Below are 19500 nucleotides of genomic sequence, written 5' to 3'. Positions count from 1 at the left end.
ACAAAGTGACAATCATTCTTTGAAAGCAGCACAGTCTTTCTGAGAGCATAAATGCATTTCATCCCATCATCCCCCTCTCCCTTTTTAACTGTCACGTGATACCTGAGTTTGTTGCAGCTCCAGTAATCCATTGTTTACTGGAGCTGCATTTTCTGTACTCATTTATCACACTGGCCGAAATATGTAGCCAGTGTCACGTGACTGTGAGTCGCCTGTGGGCACAGCAGAGCAGGCTGATCTTTTTACCTGCACTGACCCACGAAGGCAGCCTACCCTGCCGGACGTGTCTATTATTAAGCAGGGGCACATCATCTCAAAATGTGGGTCAAGGGGACAAAGGACAGTGGAATGGGGGACAGATGACATAGAACCTGACGTTCTTTGCGCAATAATGGGGTTATGACGCCTCCCCCTGGGGTTTCACGTGAACTGCAATCGATTTTTTTCTCTACACAATAAATATGCTGCAAGCCTGCGGGAGAGAGAGTAGCACACGACGACAGAGGGTTTTTATCTATTTTATGTCTTATGATTTTTTACTTCTGCACATGTCAGAGCTCGTGCTGAAGCCCTCCGCCCACTGAGCTCCGGCTCAGACCCGCCTCTCTCATTCACTCCGGACGCATTTTCCACCAGCTGTGTCCAGCATGACTGCCAACAGCAGGTACAAGAGCCGCGCGCCCCAGACAGGTAAGCTTTCTCAGCAAGGCTGCTTAGTGGTGCCTCCATGAAGCGCGTGAGCGTTTTAACGTGTGTTTGCTCGGATTCTCTCCTCCTGCCATCCCTGCCTCATGTCTGATGGAATTTGGCTTCACGTCTCAGATGATGGAGAGGTAAGAGGCACGCAGCAGATAAGTGTGTGTATGTGTGTGTGTGTGTGTGTGTGTGTATATATATATATATATATATATATATATATATATATATATATATAAGCCCTATTCTGCGTAGCACCTGCACGGGTGAAATGCTGTAGTATTTCCTGCCGGCGGTGATCCTGACGCTGCTTCCTGTCTTAAAGATTAGTGGCATATGCAGCAACGATGCTGCATATTACAGGTCAGCAGTAACAGAGACCCCACTTCCGCATGGGTGCCTCCAGAGTTTTTTCACAGGGTGGGGAAAAATAACATAAATAACATAGGACAGTCTTGCCAGGGAGGGGGCAGTTTGTAACATCTGCACACATCTGTAAGCATGGCTCTGCTGGACAGCTCTGTGAACACTTTTGGTCTTTTATGCTGGTCTGATCATCATCTCATTGAGTCCAGCTTCTCAGTATTTGGGCCTTTTTCTTTCTTTCATTGGCAGGGCTGTCAATGTTTTTAATAAAAATTAAAAATTTTCAGTAATGAGTCAGTCTGTTTAGTCCAGTGACATCTCCACATCTTGGGCTTTTCCAAGTCTTAAAGATCCCAAGTTAATCCTGAGTGATGTGAAACAGAAAAAAACCCCCTTGCACTACTTGCAGTATGCCCCTCCCTGAGCCTGGTTCTGCCGGAGGTTTCTTCCTGTTAAAAGGGAGTTTTTCCTTCCCACTGTCGCCAAAGTGCTTGCTCGTAGGGGGTCATATGATTGTTGGGTTTTTCTCTGTATTTATTATTGTGCTATCTACTGTACAATATAAAGCGCCTTGAGGCGACTTTTGTTGTGATTTGGCGCTATATAAATAAAATTGAATTGAATTGAGTTGAACTAAGAAGCTAGAATTACAAAGGTTTTGCCATTTCTGCTTAGAAAACATCCTGTACAACTGGATTAGTTAATTATTTCAGCTAACTATGGTGGTAGTGAATTGAAAAGTTATTTCAGTTTCTTCCCCTTTAAGCCACCTTTGTTCAGAGTGCCCCTTGTATAGATAAGTTTTGACAGCATGTGGGTCTAGCTTCTGTGCTCATCCAGAGCTGTGTGACTGAGATGACCATATTAGGGATATCCAGCCCGATCTTGGAACTTGGAAAAATCATCCTATATTGTGCAAACCTTCTTTTTCTAACACACAGTCAATGAAAGGAAATGAGCTTAAAGGAGGACGGCATGGAGCATCTGGAGGATGAACTCAGTATGAGATAAAGAACAATTTCTATGACTTAGGAATCATGCAAAGTTCATTTTTTAGTGTCCAAGCATGAAAGTGTAGAGCTATTTTGAGCAGAATATATCGTTAGTCAGAAGTCAGAAGATGTGTGTTTTTTGTAACAAGCTGTTCAAAGCTGAAAAATATTTAACATAGATGATTTGGATGAAAATTTCATAACATAACCAATGAATTCAACTCCAAAAATGTTTCTTATCACTTTATGTTAGTCTCTTTGGACTAACATTTCATTTAGGTAAATGAATGCTTTTCAGAGATTTAGGGATTGAAAATCAGAGACAACCGAGGGAACATTTTTGTGGCATAACAACCTTATACTCAGCCAAAGAGTTGCAATGATGACAAGTTTATTTACACTATGCACACAAGTACAGTGATTTTCACAGGCCGACAGTGTCTGGCGTATCATCCTGTCTCTGTTACTGCTTCCTGCTTACGGCTCAGCACCCCTCTCCAGGTCCCAGCATCTACTGAAATAGGAGTCGTGAAATCCCACAATTACTGCCAGGTGTATGTTGACCAGCCTCCTGAATTGCCGCTACACCCCTCCCCTGCAGCTGATCAACACCCTGCCACAACACTATTTTCACAAAAAGATATTCTGACAGCTCTTACATACAGCAGCCACTCTTCACTCTTTATTTTCAGATATATATTTCTAAAATCCCACGAGTGGTTAATAATTGATTTTTTTTTGCCTTCATCCTGCTTCACTGTTTTCTGTTGTGGTGCCATGTTGGACCGCAACGCTGAGGCTGAGTCAGAGCAGCCGACACAGACGCAGCAGTCTGCATCTCTGTATTTTATGATCTGTGTGTGGGTGTGACTTACAAACACATTCACAGACAAACTGTCAATATGCAAGCAAAGCAGTAACACGCAGGCACACACACACACATAAAAAACACTCTCCAACTTCAGAGCCGCCTCTGCTCAGTAACACAGCTAATGCACTGTGTATAAGATTTGATATTAAAAGCTTGCAATATCCTCAGATGAAAACATTTGGAGAAAATCTAATGTATGATTGGATAGCCTGTATTTATATTTGACCTGCTACTGAGTTCGTATCAGAGACATCTGTCTCTTTCAAGCCTCTGTTTGAAGGTTCTTGTTCCTTTTCCCCCCATCTTTCCAGATACACGTGTATGCCTCTGCACTCACTGTACACTCTCTCCACCCCCTCCTGTTGTGAAACAACTGCCTGCTATACTGTATTATGAATACTTGGAGATTTTGCACGTATAATAAAACAAGCTACAGTTTGTTCATGTAAATGGGGGATCTTATTCACACACAGATGTTAGTCATGGAGTTCCACAGGGTTCTATGCTGGGGCCATTTCTGTTTTGCTGTATACATGCTTCCCTAAGGAAGTATCAATAAAAGGCATAGCATACATATTTGTTGCTATGCAAATGATACCCAACTTTATCTTTCTATGAAGCTAGATGACATATACCGACTTTTTAAACTATAGGCATATCTTTAAGACATAAAGCATATTGTACTCATTATTGCCATAGAAAGATGTTTAAGCCTTTAAATTAAAGCTGAACATCTGCACTTCAATCACATCTTGATTGTTTGAGTTGAAATCCACTGTGTTGGTGTACACAGGTGGTTCTTTGTCGACCAAAGTTTCTGGGTTAACCACTGCTGCTCTGTTTTCTATCTGTGTGGTTGTTTCCAGGAAAAAGAATATGTTGGTTTTGCCACGCTGCCCAACCAGTTGCACAGGAAGTCAGTGAAAAAAGGCTTTGACTTCACACTCTTGGTGGCAGGTATGAGGTTTAAAAGGACACAACTTTGTCATGTACCAAAAGTGTCAAACCAAGACAGGATGTCATTATATCAAACTTTCCCATTACACTTTCTGCACAGCCTGTTTAAATATGAATTGCCATCTAACAAGCTACATATTATAGGCAAAAGGTTAACAGTAGTTTGTCGCATTTTATTTAAAAATTTGACTAGTTAGTATATATGTGGGTATTTCAGAATATGTCCATCAATATATCAGGGCCAGAACTCACAGCCATCAAAGTTCATGTGAGGTATCATGCACATTGTTGTGGGAGCTTGGTGTAGTAACAGCTTGTTTTTTATTGCTAGCAATAAGTCAGACTCATTCCCACTGGTACTGGACTCCACCAAGAGTGTCTTCTGTCACCAGTTCTGTTCATCATTTTTAGGTGCAGTCAACAGGTAGAGAGGATGTTGGGTTTTGTGGTCTTAATATATCATCTCGACTTATTGGAGATGATGTAGTTCCGTTGGCTTCATTGAACCATGACCTCAACTTGCACTTGAGAGACTTGCAGCTGAGTGTGAACCGCTGGAATGAGAAGTAGCACCTCCAAGCGTAAAACCATCGTTCTAAACTGGAAAAAGGTGGAAAGCTCCCTCTCGGTTGGGGATGAGTTGCTGTTCCAAGGGGAGGATTTTCTCAGGGTCTTGTTCATGAGTGCGGTAATGTGGATTGAAGACTGACAGATGGATTGGTGTATCTTCTGCAGTCTGTTGTGGTGATCAATCTACATTCTTACCCTAACTCATGGCCACAAGCTCAGGTTGGTGAAGAGTAGAAAGAATGAGGTTATGACTACAAGCAGTCGAAAACATCAAAAAGTATATTTGCTCAGCATTAGACAGAGAAGCTGCTACTCCTCCACATTGAAAGGAAATAGGCAAGGTGCTTCAGGCATCTAATGAGAATGCCTCCTGGGCGCCTTATAGAGTAGGTGTTGATGGATGGATTGATGAACAGATTCATGGATATCTGACCCACAGTCCTGTTATTATAAAGACAGAAGGAAATTGATATTGCCTGTTAAGGAATAGCTTTGGAGATTACCTGATCAGTTGAGAAATCAATGCTCAATGTGTGTATCGCACAGACTGCAAATAAAAGATGGCTTTTGCATTTTTAGGTTATCAGCTAATGCTAGCAAACTTCAATAGCCAGCTGCATCCATAAACTATATGGCTGCAACCCCTTGATGATACCTGATATTTAATGGCAAGTAACTGAGTAATAAAACAGAAAAGTTAATTAATACAAATCTTTTGCTAAAGCCCTTGAGTTAAGGCTGAGAGATTGCACTTCAATTATATGCTTGATATGCTTGTGTGATTTAACTATCACTTTGGCAATGCGCAGACACACACCAAAAAATGGGATGGAAATTGAGAACCAGCTGTGGTAGAGAACCAGTACCCAGTAGTTCAATTTCTTGGAATTGCTAGTCTGCTTGCCTATCGAGCCCGCTTATTGATTCTACTTGTACATGCACTACAATCAACTGAGTTCAGTTTTGTGCTGAAGGCGGGAAATAGTGGTGCAGGCTGATGAAAAGCTGAGGGAATGCTGACCCCAGCCCAGCAACCAGACTGTGAACTTCAAAAGGTAACAACAAACTGATGAGCAGTCAGGCTGCATCCTCTGTTTCTACCTGTTCATGTTTCTAAGGTGGAATCACCGTAGTGATCACTTTAAAGCGTCTTTCTGCTGGTTTTTATATTTGCTTTGTGCTATTGACTTTGTTCATACCTAAATTCTAAGAGAAAGATTATGCGTGTGTCCTCATTAGGCTAGGGATTTGTTTTGGTGTGTGAGACTATTCGCCTTTAGATGAGCTGCAAAAAGAGTTGCCGTAAACATGTCAAATCGCAGATTCAAGCAACAGAAATTTCAGTCTTCACAAGAATTGGCCCAGATAATCTTCATCCGAGCCTCACTAATTAATAAGACAAGTTTGAAATTACAGCTGATCTAACATGAAGCAAAAGTTACCAAATATATGTAATGACACCAAACCTGTGTGTTTGACAGCTAGTGGGCACTGCAATAAGCAAAATATGTCTTCCTCTTACTGCCTTGCTTTAACTGAGAATAAAATTAGTTTCTATGTTACAGTGAGCCTGTTACACTGATGTACTGATCAGTATGTATCCTACAGGTGAGTCTGGCCTAGGTAAATCCACTCTGGTGAACAGCCTCTTCCTCACTGATCTTCATAAAGACAGAAAGCTGCTCAACGCTGAAGGTGAGTGACTAATCTATTAGACGTCTTCACACCATTCTTCTTGTTTCTTTCATCAGTTATACAGTGACTACAGAGTCATTGTATAACTCTCTGGTTTAATATCCATATCTGTTTGCTGTTCTGCCCTGAAGAGCGCATCAGTCAGACAGTGGAAATTACAAAGCACACTGTGGACATTGAGGAAAAGGGGGTGAAGTTGAAACTTACTATTGTGGACACCCCAGGATTTGGAGATGCTGTCAACAACACGGCATGGTAAGGGTTGAGTTTGTACCCAACAAAATCAGCATGGTGATAAACATCAAATGGAAGAAGCACTCATATTTCTCTAAGTAAAGTGGACTTTACTTAGAAACCCTTACATACTAATCATCTGAGCCTGCCTTTTCACCTCACCCACTTATATTAATGACAATGTAGTTCTTGTACTGCTTTGGTAAATGGTAAATGGACTGATTTTTATATCACGTTTTTCTACTACACTTGACCACTCAAAGCGCTTTATACAACATGCCTCATTCACCCATTCACATCCATTTGGCCACTATATGGCCACTACATTTCAAATCAAATCAAATCAAATCAAATCACTTTTATTGTCACGTCACATGTGCAGGTACACTGGTACAGTACATGCGAGTGAAATTCTTGTGTGCGAGCTTCACAAGCAACAGAGTTGTGCAAAAATACAATAACGTAAAACAAGCAAAATATAAGAATGGCTAAATCTGAAAGTAATAAATATATGTACAATATATAAGAGTATATGCATTACTGGATGTGTATACTAAATATGTTTTTCTATGTGTGTGTGTGTGTGTGTGTGTATGTATACATATTTTACAAATTAAATAGAGTAAACAATAAAATAAAATATATAAAATATACAGAGGTTGGTAGTTGGACATGTGCAAAACAGTGGCATTAATGTACAGTGTGGAGTGCATAATGTTGAAGTTCAAGTAGTGAAGGTGAGGTGTCTATGACGTGTTCAGCAGTCTGATGGCCTGGTGGAAAAAGCTGTCTCTCAGTCTGCTGGTTCGGGACCGGATACTGCAGAACCTCCTTCCCGATGGAAGTAGTCTGAACAGTTTATGGCTGGGGTGACTGGAGTCCTTGATGATCCTCCCCGCTTTCCTCAGGCACCGCTTCCTGTAGATGTCTTGGAGGGAGGGAAGCTCACCTCCAATTATCCGTTCAGAGCACCGCACTACTCTCTGGAGAGCTTTGCGGTTGTAAGCGGTGCTGTTGCCATACCAGGTGGTGATGCATCCAGTGAGGATGCTCTCAATGGCACAGCGATAGAAGGTCCTGAGGATGCGGGGGCTCATGCCAAATCTTTTCAGTCTCCTGAGAAAGAAGAGGCACTGCTGCGCCTTCTTCACTGTTTTGTTTATGTGTCCTGACCACGTAAGATCCTCAGCCAGATGTACACCAAGGAAGCGGAAGCTGCTCACTCTCTCCACAGCAGCGCCGTCGATGGTGATGGGGGTGTGTACTTCTCTGCACCTCCGGAAGTCCACTATCAACTCCTTTGTCTTTGCGACGTTGAGGGTGAGATGGTTGTCTTGACACCAGTGGGTCAGGGTGCTGATCTCCTCCCTGTAGGCCGTCTCATCACCGTTGGTGATAAGACCCACCACTGTAGTGTCGTCCGCGAACTTCACAATGATGTTGGAGTTGTTAGTGGCTGTGCAGTCATAGGTGTAGAGTGAGTACATTTGACACTACATTTGACACTATCTGACACTGATGTACCATCCTCATACTCTATTTCCAACATTTAGCTTTTCTTTTACTGTTAAGGAATTGAAAGTATTAATGATTTCTATTTGTTTTGTTCTCTGCTTGTCTGCCAGTAAGATTATGTAAAAACGACCTAGCTGAATTTCATAAAGCTTGCAAAGATGTAAGAGCAAAGATGTAGGAAATTGTAGTACAGATCCGATCACTTTTTTTTTTATTTGTAAGGTCTGGGCTCTGTAGTTTGCAGATGACGCCATTCTTATTTTGTATGTTTCATGGACTGGATGTAACCCACTGGGTGTGGATTAATCGTCAAGCCTAGTGTTAAAGTTTTGGCTGTGCCCATGTTATTTTTTTTGAATGATATTGAAATGATAATATTTGAACAAGAGGGTGGAGTTATTAACTAAGATTGGAGAGCTTGGTCAGCAGGCTGTACCTATAAACTGTACAGGTACAATCCACAGACTTTATCTTCTGATTAGTGGTAAGTAACAATTCAATAAACTGCTAGAATTTCATAGAAATTTTTGAAAACTCTTCTTACAAAAATGATCTTCCCTGTCTCTGAATGAACCATCTGAGCAATCTGAATGAAACTTTGACCAAACATGGTCATACATAAAGCGACTGTTAATACCTGTATATTCAAAAAAAAATGTTTTAGAAGTTTAATTAAAAAAATGTATATGTATATGTATATGTATATGTATATGTATATGTATATGTAATCGGTATTTCAGCATATCACTATGAATGCAATGTTACACTCTCTGGCTGTATCTAAATTATTGTCACCAAAATTTGTATCGGTGATGGAATTTTGTTTGACTCACCACTAAATACAGAGTGAAGAATTTGAAAAAGCACCACAGACCTGGCTAAAACCTTTCAGCGTGGACATGTTATGCCTTTAAACCACCTTTGAACTGTGTTTTTGTCCTACTTTTTGTATTTTAATCTTCATCAAAAAGTGTCTGCAAGAGACTGCAACCATACAGGAATTATCTTCCCTTGTTCCATACCACCGAGAGATGTTTAGTAACTTAGTTGAACTGAACAGTGAGAACGTGTCCACAATTGAAAATGTGGTCCTCTCATGATTTGCACTAATGTCAATATATGGCTTATGTAGAGCCATTGTAATATCACCTCCTGATTAAATCCACTTAGACTCTCCTTTCATAAGGTCAGATTATCTGCTTTGGACCATGTTTGAGTGAATGAACTGAATAAGCTAGCTCGGACAGACACAAACTTGCTATTATTGTAAGCTAAGCAAACCACCTTCTAGATCAAAATGACTCCTTAGAAAAGTAGATGGGTTTTTTAACAAAACATGTAAATATGCAAATATGCCATTATTTTCTAGCTGGAGGCCCATTACAGATTATATCGACCAGCAGTTTGAACAGTACTTCAGAGATGAGAGCGGACTCAACAGGAAGAACATCCAGGACAACAGAGTGCACTGCTGCCTCTACTTCATACCCCCGTTCGGACATGGGTAATATATATATATTTTCTTATACACACATATGCACACTTGTATCATACACAGATTCAGGGAAGTTCGTATCTTCCTGCAGGCTTCATCCTGTTGATATAGAGTTCATGAAGGCCCTACAGGATAAAGTTAATGTGGTTCCTCTCATCGCTAAAGCTGACTGCCTCACTCCCTTTGAGATAAAGAAACTCAAAGAAAGGGTAAGATCATAAAGACACATGATTTCACTGCAATTATGACAGCTTTATATGTGGAAAATAAAAAGTGAATTTATGCTGAAGTATTTTCACTGTAAAATAAATGAAAAGTCCCAAATTAATGTCAATGCTGTTTAAAAATTCACATTATTGAGATCCAAACCTTTATTATTAATGTGAATGCTGTTTAATCATTTACATTATTATTATTCAAATCTTTATTATTTATTAATGTGAATGGTGTTCAAGCATTCACATTACTGAGACCCTTTTTAGCACTTAACTACTTGTGTATACTTTATGTTACAGACAAATTAATGGAGAAATCTTTAAATCCTCTTTAAATCCACCCTAACTTGAAACTTAACTAGTTCAGCACAAAATTTAAACTCTAAACGAGTATTAATGTATTCCTCATTTTTGTTGTATTTTTTTTTACAGTTTTCAAACAGTTACAGTTTAAGTTTTAAGAGTTTAATTTTTCATGGCATTTTCCCCACCACTGCATGATGTCATTACCTACTGTAAAAAAAATTGAAAACATGATACACAACCTGAATAGGTAATAAAGCAATAGACCTTTCAGTCCAATTCTACTTTTTCTGAATAATCCATCGTATAAAATGTAATCAAATGAAAAAGTCTCTTTTTAAAACTTGTTTTATTAGTTTTAATCCTTTAACCTTATGCACATTGTATCAAGCAAAAATTAAATTATATGCAACAGTCTTTGACTTGAAGAAATTTGTTTAACATTTAAACCTATTTTCTGCATATTCCAGCACATAAAATAAAATAATGTTTTGTGATTTACTTGCATCTTTCAAATAGATGCAAGTAAAACACAGTAGTAAATAAATGAAATCAAAGACTCAGCGGCACTGAGTCCTGTCGCTCTTAAATCTATTTTCACCTGTTTAGCAGTAATGGGGCTGGTGGAGGTTTGCCTGGTGCTGCAGCGGTCATGTCAGTGGGAGGATCCGGGGGTTTCTCTGTGAATTTCACATTCCCGTGGCAGCGTGCTCGGTACTTGCTTAGAAGTTTAGGGGGGTTTTTTCACTGTAAAAAGAAGTTTTCTTCCCACACAGTGAACAGCGGACGCTAATGTTTTTGTGACTTTTACGGAGTCAAACTCAAAGTAATGTCAGCACTTAAGCTTTAAAAGCTGCATGATCGTACTCTCTCCCGCACTCTATATATTATCCATTGTTGATCTGCACACATATGTTACCATGAACGTCGCTTACGTCATTGTCATGAGACACTCTCACAAACAAAATCATGGTTTAGTAACGCAGTGACACAGCTTGCTTACGGGAAAGTAACAGTAATCTAATTACTTATTTTTGCAATAGTAATCCCTTCCACATCCATGAATAAACTTTACAAACATGAAAATTGAGCTAATGAAATTTTTTCCTCCACTTCATGATGACATCACCTGCTCTAAGAGGATGGAAAAATGTCTTTCTCTTTCTTTTACACAAATTTAAGCAAATTAAGATGATGTCTGTGAAGGTTCTCAGTCATCCAGGTCATTGTAGTCTTCCTTAGACTACAAATTAAGATTACTTTGTGTATTTTTTTTTTTTTTAGCACATTTTCAGTTTTTGGTACTTTTGTTTTTTACACTTAAGCTGGCTGATATGTTGGCAATCTTATGCAAATAAGCTTATTCTGAAAGTTGAGCTTTGAATGTTTCAAATATTTTTAAACCTTACAGGCAAAATCTTCACAGTTTCAGCATTCACATTGCATTTTCACTAGGAGATGCTTTTGCTAGTATTATGGCACTGTAATTGGAGACCAAATATCAACCAAAAACTCAAGAAAAACACACATAAATGTTAAATAAACAGACATAAAGTAGACATTAAATACATAGCAGAAAGGAAGTGACATGATTGAGCTCTGTGTTAACCTCATGGGCTCCACTTTGACATATTTTGTGTTTTTCTCATCTCTTCTGATTATTCTGAGTGTCACTCAATCAATGCAACCCTGTTACCCACATTATCAAAAGAATACAAATTCATTTGAACATTTACTTCCTTTATTTATGTGACAGTCCACAGCTAGCATCTTTTTGAAACAATACAAAATTTTTTACCCCAGTGCTAGCATTGCGTTATGACATTGTAAGCATAGGAATTAAACAAATATTACAATGTTAAAAACATATAAAATACTATTAAACAACATTTCTGTGGCCCTGAATACAAAATTACTTAGAAAGAGTATTCGATATGAAGATATATATAATCTACATAACAAAATAATCAACAATTTCTTAAACAAAATTTTTCAAATTTACTTTTTTATTGGTATTGGGTGCTCCAAGCATAGCACACAACAGCTACATTGTCTCATAAAAAGTGTACCTTTGATGTCTGAGCTGGACAAATCTTTTTGTTTTTGGTGATTTATTTTTAATTATTTTTTTCTAATACATAACAAAAAAATATAAAATAAAGGATCCATTTTTTCTCATTTTTGAAGCCTAAATTGTGGTCCAGTTCTGTGATGACATGCAAATCTTTTTAAGCTCTTTTAGCACAGGATGATTCATACATCTCTCTAAAGCCTTCATATACAGTACAGAAGGGCACTGACTTCCTGCTAAATTTTCTCATTCTGTGGGAGTATGTATGTGTGTGGTTCTGCTGCTATCCATGACATCTCTTATGTGTTTTTTCTTCCAGGTGAGGGAAGAGATCGATAAATATGGGATAAAGATCTATCAGTTCCCTCACTGTGACTCAGATGAAGATGAAGAGTTCAAGCAGCAAGATAAAGAGCTGAAGGTGAGCAGGATTCACATTGAATATGTCCAAAACAGGGTCTTTAATTTCCTTCCTTATGGTCTAAGGGGCTTGGAAAGAAAAGCGTCTGGACTTCTTTGAGTTGCTTGAAGACGTTTCACCTCTCATCCGAGAAGCTTCTTCAGTTCTAAGGGTCAATGGTGGAGAGTCCCAGATTTAAACCCAGTGGGGTTTCCCCCCAAAGAGGGACAAAGGACCCCTGATGATCCTCTACCTAATCACATGAGCCAAGGTGTGAAAGTGGGTGTGGGTCCCAATCAGCCCGGGTTTCGGGTGAGCTCATTGTGAAACCTGGCCCCACCCTATCACTGTGGGCAACTGTGGGCAACGGATTACCACACAAAGATCACTACTCTCCTCAGTGACAACAATACATATGAAGCCTTAAAGCGAGACCCCACAAACAGCTACAAAAAGAAAGTTATAGCTTGCCTTCAAGGCCTTGAAAGGGACAAAATCATTGACCGCCTTACATATCACCGCCTTTACCCAGGGGATGCCATACCCTGCATTTACGGACTTCCTAAGATCCACAAGGAAGGTGTCCCACTCAGACCCATTGTCAGTAGCATAAACTCAGCCACTTACAACATCTCGAAACACCTTGCTACCGTCCTAGCACCTCTTGTGGGGAACACCCCACATCACATCAAGGACTCCACCGACTTCACCGACAAGGTCCAGAAACTTACCCTGGACCCAGATGAAACCATGGTGTCCTTTGATGTAGTCTCCCTCTTCACTTGCATACCCACTACGGAGGCAGTGGAGACTGTCAGGAAACGACTACAAGAAGACAGCTCCTTGGAAGACAGGACCAACTTCACACCCGATCAGATCTGCACACTGTTAGACCTCTGCCTCACCACAACATACTTCAAATACAACAATGGCTTCTACAGACAAAAACATGGCTGCGCCATCGGCTCCCCCGTGTCACCTATTGTAGCCAACCTTTACATGGAGGAAGTGGAAAGAAAGGCTCTTGGCTCTTTCAAAGGAGGAGTACCCAGCCACTGGTACAGATATGTAGACGACACCTGGGTCAAAATCAAAACACAAGAAGTGGAATCCTTCACTGCGCACATTAACGCCGTGGATAAAAATATCAAGTTCACCAGGGAAGACACAAAGGACAACTGCTTGCCTTTCCTGAACTGCGCTGTGCACATTGAAGAGAATGGCAACCTCAACATTGAAGTTTACCGGAAGCCCACACACACGGACCAGTACCTCCTCTTTGACTCCCATCACCCTCTGGAACACAAACTTGGAGTAATTAGGACCCTACACCACCGGGCAGAACATGTTCCCTCTAAGCCTGAGGGAAAAATAAGGAACACACACATGTAAAGGAAGCACTTAAAACATGTGGTTATCCTAATTGGGCGTTTATAAAGTCAGCAAAGATGCACAGAAAAGAAGATCAGACACCAGCGAGGGAGGATAAGAAAGACAGACGCAACAACATTGTCATCCCCTATGTAGCCGGTGTATCAGAGAAACTCAGGAGAGTTTTCTCCAAACACGACATCCCAGTGTACTTCAGACCCAGCAACACACAGACAGAAACTGGTTCACCCGAAAGACAAAACTCCTAAACACAAACTTAACAATGTGGTGTATGCTGTACAGTGCAGTGAGGAATGCCAGACCTCTACATCGGAGAGACCAAACAGCCACTTCACAAGCACATGGCACAACATAGAAGAGCTACCTCCACAGGACAAGACTCAGCAGTTCATCTGCATCTAAAGGACAAAGGTCACTCTCTTGAGGATGCCAACGTTCACATTTTGGACAGAGAGGACAGATGGTTTGAAAGAGGAGTGAAAAGCCATTTACGTCCACTGTGAGCGACCATCTTTGAACAGAGGTGGTGGTTTACGACACCAACTGTCTGCCATCTATAATCCAGTTTTGAGATCCCTTCCCAGACGCTTTAACGCCCACTCACATCCTGGGCCATCTGACCTCAGGAAATCACATGATAGGGTGGGGCCAGGTTTCACAATGAGCTCACCCGAAACCCTGGCTGATTGGGACCCACACCCACTTTCACACCTTGGCTCATGTGATTAGGTAGAGGATCATCAGGGGGTCCTTTGTCCCTCTTTGGGGGGAAACTCCCACTGGGTTTAAATCTGGGACTCTCCATCATTGACCCTTAGAACTGAAGAAGCTTCTCGGATGATAGGTGAAACGTCTTCAAGCAACTCAAAGAAGTCCAGACGCTTTTCTTTCCAAGCTCCTTAGACTACAATGACCTGGATGACTGAGAACCTTCACAGACATATTCCTTCCTTATGGTTTTCTGTTTTCAGATGATAGCTGTAACTAACCCCTGCTTCAATACAATCTTACTTCTAGCTGAATAAAAACATAAAATTCAAAACACTTATTTGGAATGAAGTACCGCTAAATAAAACAGTAGTATTTGTACTTTCACTCTGACATTAGGAATCTGAATCTTTCCTCTGTGGCTGCTGCTTGTGATGCAGGAGAGCACTCCGTTTGCTGTGATTGGTAGCAACACTGTGGTAGAGGCTCGAGGTCATAGAGTGAGAGGGAGGGTCTACCCCTGGGGCATTGTGGAAGGTAAGCAGCTCTAAACTGGAGGTTGCAGCTGTGCGGCTGTCTTTCCCAATTCTGATTGGCCAACAGTCTGTCTGGATTCACCCTCACGTTCATCCTTTCTTGCGTGCAGTGGAGAACCCGTCTCACTGCGACTTTGTGAAGCTGAGAACCATGCTGATAAGAACTCACATGCACGACCTGAAGGACATCACCAGTGACTGTCACTATGAGAACTACAGGGCACAGTGCATCCAGAACATGACGAGGTGTGAACATGACAAAACCTACACATGGTCACAAAAAAAGGTTAATTATGAGTAAAACTGAGATATGGAGAACAAAACCAGGGCGATTAGTAGAACTTTGACATATTCAAAAAGTATGTGACAAAAAGTTCATTTCATTACATTACTCTACTTAAGACCATGATTTTCTTGTAATTTTTTAAAGTTTTATTGAGCAGTCAGTATATATATGTATATTCCAAATGTGAGTATACATTTTTACTTAATAACATAACATTTATTTTTAATCTCATAATTTTGTGTCATTAGTTGCGTAGCCAAATTATGTGACTTTATTACTAAGTCAAAAGTTTGACTTGTTATCTCATCAATTTTACTTTGTAGCCTTGGTTTCTGTTTGCATTTGAATTTACCATCATAATAATTCAAATGAAGTTATTATCAGCTAACAATCCTGTTAGTAAAGGCTTTAAGACTTTGTGCTTCCTTTGTGAGACAGAAAAACAAGTTAGCTCATTTTCCTGTCTTGGTGACAAAAATATCCAGTGTTCACTGTGATGGATGACTATGAAACAAATGGAAGCCGGCAGCTTGTTGTTCTCATCCCTCGTGTTTATGTGTCCTGTTACAGTAAGATGAATGCAGATAAGCGTGTGGAGAGCCCCAACCCGATTCTGCCACTATCTACACCAGATATTGAGACTGAGAAGCTTATCAAGACGAAAGATGAAGAAGTGAGTGTCAAAAACATGACTCTGTGACTCTGTGATATACCTCAGATGCTGAATAATACATTACAGTAGGTGTTATATAACCAAGACACTGATGTGAATTGATGACCCATATGTGTTATTATGTAAGCTGTCTTTCATGCTCCTCTTGCTCCCTTGTCTCTGTCTTGTGTTTATCTGGTGTGTCTGTAGCTGAGGAGGATGCAGCAGATGCTCCAGAAGATGCAGCAGCAGATGCATGAACAGGAACTGTGACTCCCCTCTCCCACAGCATCTCTGTCCCTTTATATCTTTATTTAGATGGCAGTGATCCCTCACCGATGCCATGTTTTTAGGGGTTGAGATGAAAAATTCTTCAGTGTCAGTATTTCACCCAATTCTTTAAACTCTGGTCACAGAGAATACATTAGATGAATGACAGCATGATGTTTTTGCCATTTGATAAAGTGCAGTCATTAGCCAAGTGAGTCTTGTTAGGCAATAGGGAGCAGCTTGCACTTTGTTATCTTTAGATCACAGGCTTAGGGTTAGGTTAGTTTTACTTGAAATACTCCATGTATGCCCTCAATGAATTAAGTAGTTTATTCACTGATTGTTTGTACTGTACTTGTGGACTGACAAACAGCTGGAACAGCTGCTGGTAATATAATACCAATACTATACTAATAATACTAATTCTGAATGTGGGGTTTTCCTACAATGGTCAGATTATACAGTGAGTGAAACTGAAATGCTGACTGGAGAAACACACTGCTCTTTGAGGTTTAATAGCTGCTTAATCAGGCTTAATATAATCAGTGTCCTGATCAGGAGTCAGGATCAGGAGTAGTCTAATAACTTATTTCCCATAATACTGAAATTATAATATAAAGTATTTAAGGGGACATGCTGATGTTTTTGAATGGGTTTCTATTAAACCCAGAGATGGTTGGGTGGGGTATTACACATCAAGACTCTTCTGCATTGGCTGAACTTTTCTAACCTGTCGGTGCATCCATCTTTTATATAATGTACAGTTAATAAGCACATTACAGTCTCCCACACATCTGTCAGCAGTTGTCTTGCATTGTGAATAATCTAGGCATTTTTGACGAGGAAGAGTAATGTGCAACCTAAAAAGATATCAATCCTAAAAAGTCAAAGGGGACCTATTTTGTTTCAGTGCCGTTATAGTCTTCGATGTTCACACAATTGAATTTATTTATTTAAACATGGCCAGAGTTTCACATGAGCTCTGGTTTTGGCTCTGTATGATGTCAGTGAGAGTGGGTATTCATAATGTGATCATCTGGTGCACACAGACGTGAATACAGAACCGCCCCCTACCTGTCCTAGCGGTTTGTAGAAAAATAAAAGTAAAGCTGGAAATTTGCAGAATAGGCTCTCTTTTAAGGGTTGCATGATAAACAAGATCATGCCAAAATGCTTTTTAAATCCATGTATTAAAAGGGGACATAATATGCAAAATTCAACTTTTTATGTTTTTATTTTTTTTAAAGAATATTTGGTATTTCTACAATCCCACACAAAGAAAAATAAAACCATCTCTAATTTATTTTGTCTTTCATGACATTCACAGTGAATGATCAGTGTTGGTCTGCAGCATCAAAACAGATGAAGCAGTTCCACTGTTTGGCAAAAAGATATACCTGAATGAGCAGACAGAGTCTGCCAGTATTTCCTACTTACAGCTGTCTGCACTAAGTCTAAAATGCCTCAGCCACAAGCAGAGTATGCTGTTCATGCAGTCCTCATAGCTTGTTGTATGTTACAAATGTTACAATTAGTTTTGATCATATACCAAGTGGCCACTACTATAGAGGGATAGTCATAAATTGACTTCAAGACCAACTTGAATCCAGTAAGACATAATCACTTGTGGGTTATCAGGTGTATTTCATGTTGCCTTTTTGCATTTCAGTGCAAGATAGTTTCTGTATTATATACAACTGGACTGTTGCAATATCAGATTTCTATTTCATGATTGCTATGGTAACAAAAAAGTTGCAATATCTATCATAATAATAACAGTAACGGTAATAATAATTACAGCAATAATACTATCAGTCAGATTCATCTGGAACTTTGTTTTATGTATGCATTTAAAGTCAAAATACATATACATGGAGCTGATGAGACTTTCACTGAAACTGTACAAAAACAATAAAAAGCCATCATATCAGAGCTTTATAATCTTTTTACAACATGTTCATCAGAGATTTTACATTATAAACAAGATATATGGAACCAAAGTTTGGAATACTGAAATCCCCACACAAGATTAAAAATCAGCTTGTATATATTACCATAAATCATTAACAGGTAACTCTAATTTATGACAGATGAACACTGTTTCAGTGTTTGTGGCTGTGTAAGAAGATGAAAACAATATGGGAAAAAGGTCAAAGAAATCCCAACAGAATCAACGCTTTGTTTCTAACCAACAGAATATAGTTATAATAAAAACATATATGTTGGTAAACATCAGTCTTTTCAATCATTATTTAAAAAAAAAATCACAGATCAAATGTTACATGCAGGATCAGACAAGTGATGGTGAACCTTCCAGTACGAGGAATAATATAAACATTAAAGGAAGAAGGCTCAGTCAGAGTACTTCTTTAAACCAAGCGTCTTTGGCTATAATTCCTCAACTGAGGATTTAGTTTTATGCAAATTGTTTTGGATTTAGAGGAACGCTGTGTTGTTTGGCTTTTTGTGTCTGTTGTTCATTAGTTACTTTTTCTGTTTATATGGATCTTTTGTACAACTATTTACTACAACTATGATATTGTCATATGTGCATTAATGACTCAATATTTTATTTTTAATTTCATGGTTAAATGGCGACATCCTTACTGTGTAAGAAACACTAATGCTTACCATATTACGGATGTTATTTTATGGACTGTCATGTCAGGGGTTTTGAAAATGCTTTAGAGAATAGTTCCTAAATTAAAATTGTTCTACATCCCATATTTGTAACATACTAGCTGTATTATATGGTGATGATACAGTTTTCTTTGTTACCAGTGTAACACAGTGATTTACAGTATAATAAGGCCAATAGAAGTACAAATAAAACAATTCTTTTGTGTAAAATTATTTTGTGTCTGTGTTCTTACTTTACCATGGAAACATTCCACTGTTATTGCAGACATATGAACGAAGCAGCATGCAGTCTGTTTCTGTTGCTCTTTCTCCATACTATAAACGTTTTCAGCTCAGGCAACATCTGGACCCCCTTCGGTTCACTTACCAGCAGTGCTTTGGAGTTAAGGAAACCATCATCTACCTGCTCAATCATGTCTACGTCCATCTAGCACTGTGAGGATCATGTTTTTTTTATTTTTCCAGTGCATTCAATACCATCAAGCCTGAAAGCGATGGAGGTAGATGCCTCTCTCATGTCCTGGATTGTTGATTACCTGACAGGAAAATCACAATATGTGCACTTTCAGCATTGTGTGTCTCACAAGGTGATCAGCAACTTTGGGGGACCACAAGGGACTGTCCTCTCCTCTTTAT

The 19500-nt window shown here is 39.5% G+C and overlaps 1 protein-coding gene across 1 annotated transcript; it reads left to right on the top strand.

The window, feature by feature from the left end:
- Positions 1 to 301: 301 nt before the first annotated feature.
- Positions 302 to 19077, top strand: septin5b (septin 5b). Its single transcript, XM_003439477.5, has 12 exons — positions 302 to 690; positions 823 to 833; positions 3792 to 3882; positions 6061 to 6147; positions 6279 to 6402; positions 9266 to 9400; positions 9483 to 9600; positions 12300 to 12401; positions 14921 to 15017; positions 15127 to 15262; positions 15873 to 15975; positions 16165 to 19077. Exons 1-12 carry the CDS (start codon positions 648 to 650, stop codon positions 16225 to 16227), a joined length of 1110 nt encoding a protein of 369 aa, XP_003439525.1. The 5' UTR covers positions 302 to 647; the 3' UTR covers positions 16228 to 19077.
- The last annotated feature ends 423 nt before the right edge of the window (positions 19078 to 19500 follow it).

The sequence above is a fragment of the Oreochromis niloticus genome, linkage group LG7 (genome assembly GCF_001858045.2).
Source record: "Oreochromis niloticus isolate F11D_XX linkage group LG7, O_niloticus_UMD_NMBU, whole genome shotgun sequence".
Classification (NCBI taxonomy): Eukaryota; Metazoa; Chordata; class Actinopteri; order Cichliformes; family Cichlidae; genus Oreochromis; species Oreochromis niloticus.
This window is presented reverse-complemented; position numbering and strand designations above follow the sequence as displayed.